The 9,338-nt window shown below is 34.2% G+C and overlaps 1 protein-coding gene across 3 annotated transcripts in view; it reads right to left on the reverse strand.

The window, feature by feature from the left end:
- TLL1 (tolloid-like 1) overlaps positions 1-9,338 on the reverse strand; it is a 223,262-nt gene that overhangs the window by 41,120 nt on the left and 172,804 nt on the right. For all 3 annotated transcript variants that reach the window (XM_011959658.1, XM_011959657.1, XM_011959659.1), the window contains 3 exons: positions 7,296-7,491; positions 5,217-5,342; positions 2,328-2,488 (listed from right to left, as the gene is read on the reverse strand). In XM_011959658.1, the coding sequence (XP_011815048.1) occupies positions 2,328-2,488; positions 5,217-5,342; positions 7,296-7,491 (483 nt within the window). The remainder of the gene's footprint in view (positions 1-2,327; positions 2,489-5,216; positions 5,343-7,295; positions 7,492-9,338) is intronic.

Genomic DNA, 9,338 nt, shown 5'->3' on the forward strand with positions numbered 1-9,338 from the left:
TCAAAGAGAATAAAATACCTAGAAGTCCAACTTACAAGGGATGTGAAGTTCCTTTTCAAGAAGAACTATAAGCCACTGCTCAACAAAACAAAAGAGGACACAGACAAATGGAAGAACATTCCATGCTCATGGATAGGAAGAATCAATATAATGAAAATGGCCATACTGCCGAAGGTAATTTATAGATTCAACGCCATCCCCATCAAGCTACCAATGACTTTCTTCAGAGAATTGGAAAAAACTACTTTAAAGTTTATATGGAACCAAAAAAGAGCTCACATTGCCAAGACAATCCTAAGCCAAAAGAACAAAGCTGGAGGCATCATGCTACCCGACTTCAAACTATACTACATACTACAAGGCTACAGTAACCAAAGCAGCATGGTACTGGTACCAAAACAGAGATAAAGACCAATAGAACAGAACAGAGCCCTCAGAAATAATACCACACATTTTCAACCATCTGATCTTTGACAAACCTGACAAAAACAAGAAATGGGGAAAGGATTATCTATTTAACAAATGGTGCTGAGAAAACTGACTAGCCATATGTAGAAAGCTGAAGCTGGATCCCTCCCTTACATCTTATACAAAAATTAATTCAAGATGGATTAAAGACTTAAATGTTAGACGTAAAACCATAAAAACCCTAGAAGAAAACCTAGGCAATACCATTCAGGACATAGGCATGAGCAAGGACTTCATGACTAAAACACCAAAAGCAATGGCAACAAAAGCCAAAATTGACAAATGAGATCTAATGAAACTAAAAGGCTTCTGCACAGCGAAAGTTCATCACATTTCAAACTTTAATTCTCTTTAAGGGAACATAGAAGTCAGTTACTTGTTTTTTACCCAAAAGCCACTGGTAAAAAGCTAAAACTTCTTTGGTTACTACAAGTAGAATTAAGAGGAAAAAAAAATAATTAAAAGGAAAGAGGTCAGGCGCTATGACTGATGCCTGTAATCCCAGCACTTTGGAAGGCTGAGGCAGGCAGACCACTTGAGGTCAGGAGTTCAAGACTGGCCTTGCCAACATGGTGAAACCCAATCTCTACTAAATACAAAAATTAGCTAGGTGTGGTGGTGCATGCCTGTAACCCCAGCTATTCAGGAGGCTGAGGCAGGAAGAATTGTTTGAGTCGGGGAGGCGAAGTTTGCAGTGAACCAAGATAGCATCATTGCTCTCCAGCCTGGGCAACAGAGTGGGACTCCATCTCAAAAAAAAAAAAAGGAAAGAAGGAAAAGTAGGTAGTAAAAAAGGAAGAAAGAAAGAAGCAAAGATAGACACACAAAAGCAAAACTATGGTATAAAACCCACAAATACTACCAACAATTATTGCTTCAGTGGCACAGATACATTACATTTCTGTTCTCTGAAATACATCAGAGACAAAAGTGTCCAACTGACATACATCAAAGACAAAATAATTTTTGTGGGTTAATTTTATTTTATGGATGGATAAAAATCATGTTCATTTAATAAACATCAAAAACATTGTTTGGAGAAAGGATGCAAAGGAAGTTAGAAAAAGAAGAGAGCGTACAGAAGATTAAACAAAACAAACATTTATAATCTTTCCTCTGGAATTAAACCAGTGTTGACCAGTCATACAAAGGACATTTTTCTAAAAGTTCCCATTTCAGGTTTGACATTCCATTTGAATTTGATGTGTATGTGTGCACTAGCACAAAAGGATTTTCAAATAAATGATTTCACTTGTTTAAATGTAATCACCTGACAGAAACTGTACCTTTAGTAGAGTAAGCTATATTCTGTATAAAAAAAAAGGATAGCTTTAGATAAATACATCTTTTACTGAGGTTAAAAAAATTAATCTTTCTTTCTTTGTGAACTATGAGCACATTCATAATGAAAAGCTATGTATATAATGACAATATACCCATTTCCATAAGTAAAATATGCCATGTTCTTCCAAATGATATTTTTGTTATGACTCAGCCAGAGGGTTTTGGTTATTTTTTCTAGAAGTATCTATGTGACATGAAGGTGATCCTAAACACTCCATAGTTATTTAATAAATCAAGAAAATGGTAAATATTAAATACACTAAATAAAAACTCCTTCTAGGTAATCTTCAATCTTCCAGAAAGAGTCTAAATTATCATCCAATGCCAACAAGATTCATAAGCAGTTGCAGAAATGAGCAGTAGGACAAAGAAAGAATACAATGTCTATACTATTTTACTATATCTTTCTTTTTCTTCTTCTGTTTCTTTCTTTTTTTTTTTTTTTTAATTTGACAGTTTGCCTTCAGGGAGTTCCAAAACATGATTTTTAAAAATTACAGTTATTGTTCACTTACTTCATTGCCTTCCAATTCAAAAAACTCAAACTTCACAGAAATTCTGTACTGGGTTGGTGCAACCACTTGCCACACACAGTTCTTATTAGGAGGATACTCCTTGGGCCAGCCGGGGGTGGTTATGGTGCCGTTAAGTTTGGTAAGAAGTCCACCACACGCGGCTAGAAGAAAAGAAAAGAAAAAGGTATATTCTCCCCATAAAGTCACCCACTTCTTAGCACCTGTCCATTAATTAATACCAAAACACCTCAGCACTAAATTTCAACCATCTTCTGGATTTTAATATCCAGAAATGGCAGTCTCTGTTCCTTGGTCTTTATACAAGTATTGTGCTCATTAAAATTCATTTTTAAAATGTTATTTTGTAGCCTAAGAGCCGAGAATATTACGGCCATACTAAATTTTAGTAGCTTTAAAGTAGGGGGAGCAATTTAAAATGATGAAAAAAACCTGGATCTCAGTTTTCTTATCTTTAGAGTTGGTCTAAGAATATCTTGTAGTGCCTTGGCCACTGTAGAATTAAGGAAAAAATAATAGTTTTTGTCAGAATTGAGAAGGGTGTTAGGAGATTTAAGGAAAACATACATGTAAAGCATGATATAGGCTGATGCAATAAAACCGAATCAATTGTTCATTTCCTCAAACTTTTTTTCCAAGACAAGTAATTCAATATTACCTGAGCTACCAGACAAGATAAATTAAGGTAACTAGAACATACTTGTTATTCCAAAAAGTCGCATTTAAATACTGATTTTCTTTTTAAATAGATCTATGATGATCTACTTTTAAAAGGTTCTATTTAAATTTCCTCTCTTCCTTATTGACAGTGAAATTAGCAAAATCATGGTATCCAAAAGCAAGCTGAGTGAAAAGAACATGCACTGTACACTGTTCATAATTAATTCCTAAGGAGTCAAGAGTTACCTAAAATGACTGGTCCCTTTTTTATCTTTGTCCGTGTATGTGTGTGTGTGTGTGTGTGTATACACATATACATATATGTTATATTTATGAGTATATACAAACACTACCTGTACATTTACTTTTACCACTTTCTTGGTAAATTATGATAAAGTAAGTATTTCTAGTTGCTCCACAGAAACAGTAGTCTTGTTATTTTTTTATTGTCTCATATACAATGTCCTCTTTTAAAAATATACTGCTTTATTACTAGGTCTTTTTTATTCTGGTAAAGAGGGAAAATTAGTAGTTTAATAGGTGGGATAGAGACCTCTGGAAGTCAAATAGGAAAGTTCAAACTTTTAAAAAGAAACAGGAAGTCTCTGATTTTTGCTGAATAGGTCAGCAGGGGGGTGTGCATTAAGCAAATAATGCTTTCCACTTTGCCACTTATTATATCCTCTATTGCAGGTACAGTAGAAAATAGGTGCTCATTTTCAGAGGACTAACATTTTGGAGGGAGACACCAACAGTAAACGAATAAATACATAAATATAAATAATGTTAAACTGCTACACATTCTATGAAGATGAACTTTGCCAAAATTTTAAAAGAGAAATAAAGGAGGAATAGACTGGAGGAAGAAGAAAGATCTTCCATTTCATCCTGCCTGTAATAGCGATATGGGGCCTGTAATAGGATGGAGGTAGGGAAACTAAAAAAGAGTTAGCTTTAAAATCTGAAGGAAGAGATCATAGGTAATGATAACAAAACATTGTACAAGCAACCTCATCTTAGAATGTAAATATGAAATGCAGATAACCATGACAAATATGTCTTTTAAAAAAATCAATCATTTATTGATAAAACACATATTTATATCCTGCTTTATGCCTGACTGTGCTAGATGTTAGAGACGTAAAGATGAGTCTGACTCAGGACTTCTCATTTTAATAAGGGAGACATACCTATAGACTATATTAAGAAAAGATAAAAACAAATGATGGATAGATGGATGGATGAAGAAATGGGAGGATGAATAGATAGATGGGTGAATGAAATTCTAGATCTAGATAGAGACGGAAATATATCTAGGTATATTAACATACATACACATGGTGGTCTGGTATGACAGATGAATGAATGAATGATGGTAGGATGGACAGATAAAAATCTAGATCTAGATAGATAGTTACAGATATATTAATACATACAAACACAGTGGCCTGGTGAATGGATGGATGGATGGATGAAAGGAAGGATGGGTATAAAACTAGGTCTAGATGTAGATTTATGTATAGATGAATCTAGATAGAAACAGATATAGATAAATTTGTTTATATATGTGTATATATGTGAAATGGTTTGGTTGTTTCCCCGCCCAAATCTCATCTTGAATGATAGCTCCCATAATTCCCACATGTCATGGGAGGGATCTGGTGGGAGGTAACTGAATCGTGGTGGGGGGAGTCTTTTCCATGCTGTTCTCACAATAGTGAGAAAGTCTTACGAAATCTGATGGTTTTATAAAAAGGAGTCCCCTGCACATGCTGTCTGGCCTGCTGCCACATACGACGTGCCTTTGCTCTTCTTCCCTCTTCGCCCATGACTGTGAGGCCTCCCCAGCCATGTGGAACTGTGAGTACATTAAATCTCTTTCCATTATAAATCACCCAGTCTTGGGTATGTTTTCATTAGCATAATAAATATGCTAATGTGTGCGTATTAGCGGCATGAGAATGGACTAATACAGTGTGTTTTACATATGTAAACAAGGTGGTCTGGTAATCAAAGGAGGAAAGGATCGATTCTATAACAAGAATCCAGGTAAGGTTTCACATCAGCTGTGACTATGAATTGAGTCTTACTAACTGAGGAAAGAGGTCACTATAGGATAAAGGGAAGGAAAGTGGAAAACAGATAGAGAATGAGAATATAAGAAATAAAGAATTGTGGGGGACGGGGGTCCAGGAAGGAGTGCAGTCATACCTTCACAGCTCCTCCTGTCTGGGCCCAGCTCATAGCCAGGCTCACAGGCGCACTGGTAACTGCCCAGGGTGTTCAGACATCGCTGCTCACAGCCTCCACGGTCAGGTTTGGCACACTCGTCTTCCTCTATGAAAACGGCCATAGTTACAGAACAACTATACATATATATATATGTATGTGAAATGGTTTGGCTCTGTCCCCACCCAAATCTCATCTTGAATGGTAGCTCCCTAATTCTCACGTGTCATGGGAGGGACCTGGTGAGAGGTAACTGAATCATGGTTGGGGGGTCTTTTCCATGCTGTTCATATATAGAAATATATATATATATATGTGTGTGTGTGTGTGTGTGTGTGTAGGTGCAAATCTTTCTAAAAAACTACCATGCTTAATGGTTCCAAATAAAATGGAAACAATTCTTTGCTTCCATTGCTTCCATCAACAAAGGAGCAGGAACAACGTATCAGCCCCTGATGGGTAATGTATAAATTTCATGTTGCTGCTACCTAAGCATTGTCAAAGAACCCAGAGAAGCCCTGGAAACCTATAGCTGGGTCAACTGAAGATCACTTTATCTCAGACTCAGGGCGTGTTTTTCTGAATTTGAAGTCAAACGAGGATAATGAAGCCTAGGCTTTTTTCAGAATGAAATTAAAAAACTTACTAAAAAGCATAGCTTCAGCAATGCTGATTTTATATTATAACTTGATAGAAATATCTGCAAAAATTCTTTTAAAGAAATACCATTATTAAGAAATAGATTGTGGTGAACATAAATTAAAAAGTATAAAATTCAGAAATTGACTGGATCTCTTTAAATTTAAACATTGTGTTTCTTATATAGACATTTTGCTCCAGAAAATATGATAATCCCGTATTTTAATAAATATACATACTGTATAATTGTATATTGAAACACAAAATATACATAAATTATATGTATATATATAACATACACTATTTTTAAAAATGTATATGACAGGATACTCCATAATCTCACTCTTCAGGAATAATCTAATGTCAGACTACTAGTAAACATTCTCTGAAGAAATTATGCATCAGCAGCACACTAAGCATTTCGATAAATAAATATATGAATATCACATGAAAGAAGCTTAATAGTATGTTTCTTCTGTGAAATATATCACATACAGAAAATTTCAAACACGTAAATGGAGATTTTAATGAATTCTTTTAATGCCTGTAGTAAAAGTGCCAAGTTATTCTACCTTGCATTTCCTATAATGAATCAAATAGCTCCAGGGAAAAATCCACTATATTGTTCTTCAAATTATGGCAGTATTTGCATATCTGTCACTCTAAGTTTTGCAATACACAATTGAATCCTTTCAACAATTGATCCTTCTTATCCTATATCATTTATCCTATAAAAATCAATATGCAGGAAAATTTTGTTTTCTCTTCCCATAGAAAAATTTTATTCTATAATGACACACAACATAAGTGTCAATGAATTTCCTAAATCCATATGTGATGTTAACATTTTCACCAAAATATTTGCTTCCTTTTCACCTCACAATACATACAAAATATGGAACATAAAAATAAACTGAAATGTAGTTATGCAATTCAAAATCAAAGCTGATCAGAGATAATTGTTTGTCAAAAAGACATTTTAGATACCAGAATATTCTACTAAGCGGGCCATAAATTATTTCCAATGTGGGGGAAGACTAGTCTGAAAGGGAGTAATGCTGTCACTTGGAAACAAATAGATAATATTCATGTCAGTAACCTTCTTCTGTTCATGAATTCTTGGTTGGTTATTTGCATTACAAATATTTTCTTTCTGTCTGTATATTCTTTTCTGGAACTTGCTGTTTTGACTATTTCATAAAAAACAGATGGTAGAATATCCTAATGGAATTCCTACCCTGTGCTACAAAGTTCTAAACTCTAGTATTTTGTTAATAACATTTTCTATCAAAACTCTCCAAAATGCCCTTATTCATATTCAACTTTCAATACAACTTTCTCTAGTTCTCCCCTAATCAAAGCTAAATGTTACAATTATCCTTGATAAAGAAAATCTCACATTTGAAAATTATTTCAAATTACCTTTAAAAAAGTTAGCAGCAAACCCTGCTTTGTTCACAGTTCCATCAGAAACAAACTTCATCCACAAAGTATTGGAGGTAGATCTTATATCTTCAGGTTTGTCATAACCACAGAAACGCCCTATCAAAGGGCTATTTTCACTGGTTCCATCTCTAACTTCCAGGTAGTCATAAGCACAGTTGTCATGCCTTTCAATCTGCAATAGAAAACAATATGTGAACATATACGTTTATAGACAAAATATTTTCTGTAGGAGGTTAGATGTCTTCTCAGTGCTATACTTTTGATTTGTTAATATAAAAAGTTATTTGTATCAAATGAGTATACTTAAATGTTTCTCATGAGTGTACACTGTAATAGCCACGAACAAAGAATGTTATTCACTGTAATAGCCATGAATAAAGAATGTTATTCTAGTAGACAGGGAAGGATAAAAAATAACTATGAAACAGTACATTCACATGAGTCAGGATCAACAGAAATTAATTGCCTTTTAAAAGAAAATTAAAGTGCAAGTAGAAATTCTTCATTTAATAGAGGCTGAAAAAAATCCAAAATTAAAAATTATCACTAAAAATCAGGGCCAGACATGCTGCTACAAATAATATATAATTTCTTCTGAATCATAGTTATAAAAATTGCTCCACAATCTTTCAATAAAATCATTATTTTATTCCTAGAAAATTTGGATTCAAATTCTCTGCACAAATGTAGCACTATTTTTGGTTATCAATCTCTTTTTGAAAGTCAAATCTGATAATATGGGATTACTGTTCTTCCTTAGTCTATTGAATTCTCTCTCCATAATTAACCTGGTTGTGTAGAGAAAGACTACTACATAGTAGAATCAACAGTGGTTTTCTCTTTCCCAAGGAAATATGGCCTTGTTTGGATGAGGCATTTTACCTTAACACACTCCTCTCAGCCCAGATAATCAGGGGAAACTCAATCTCTTTCTTTAAAAACTGAATGCAAATATTAGGTCAGACTATTGGCCTATGACACTTTATAAGGGAACTACACGTTCATGGACCCATGTTTCAGCCCTGAGCTTCTAAAAACAAACCAACAAAAAAATCAAAATTTACAAATTGTTTTAAAAATTGTAAGACAATTTTTATGTAAAATTCTTGCTTTTCACCTTTTATAGAAGTTGACCACTAGAGTTAAGTCTTCATAGATTCACCTGCTTATTAGATATTTAAAACTAGAAAGCAAAAACATCTACAATTAAAACACCGTGAAAAGTATCAAACGTTGTCAATTATCACTCAACATACAATTCGCTAGTTTATGGAACTCTGTTACTAGTGTTAAGGAATACACAGAATGTCGTGAAATATTGGGGAATGCCCACGGAACTGCAACTGGAAAGCATGAAACCATGAAACTGCTGGTGTAGTTGGTGGAAAAATCTGTTTTCTGCCTTATCAATACACTAACAATAATAGTCTTCAAATTAGATAGTATAAAGACAAACAAACAAAAACACTTTGAAGCACAGATTTAGTTAGAACTAGGTACTACCTTTGCTGCTTCCTAGTCACAAAATAGTGCCTAGTCTCCACTAGGCACTCTCCCTGCTTGATATGCATCATTCAGAAAAATATCAAATAACCTTGCATTCTACTGATGAGTAGCCAGAAAAGGAACAACAAACAAAATAAATAATTAAATCATAAAATGTTAGAAAGTCATCAATTCAATGGAAAAATAGAAAGCGTAGCAAGATAAGAAGTGTGAGAAGATGTCTGTGGCCTTACCACTCTGGAGGTTTCTGATATGATCTGATCTCAGAAATTAATTAAGAACAGGCCTAGTTAGTATCTGGATGAGAGAAGTATGAGAAGTTGGGCTGGGGAGAGAAGGCTGTAATTTTAAGTTAGGTGCTCATTGGGTACTTTTCATAAATCCATATTTTTCCTAAAAATAAATTATTTTGGTGTGTGTGCAATTATGGGAATAAATGGAAAATATTTATATAAAGAACATCTAATTTTAAAAGCACTTTTTAAAACTCTAACTCAATTGGTCACCACGGGT

Source organism: Colobus angolensis, unplaced genomic scaffold (assembly GCF_000951035.1).
Source record: "Colobus angolensis palliatus isolate OR3802 unplaced genomic scaffold, Cang.pa_1.0 Scaffold5, whole genome shotgun sequence".
NCBI lineage: Eukaryota > Metazoa > Chordata > Mammalia > Primates > Cercopithecidae > Colobus > Colobus angolensis.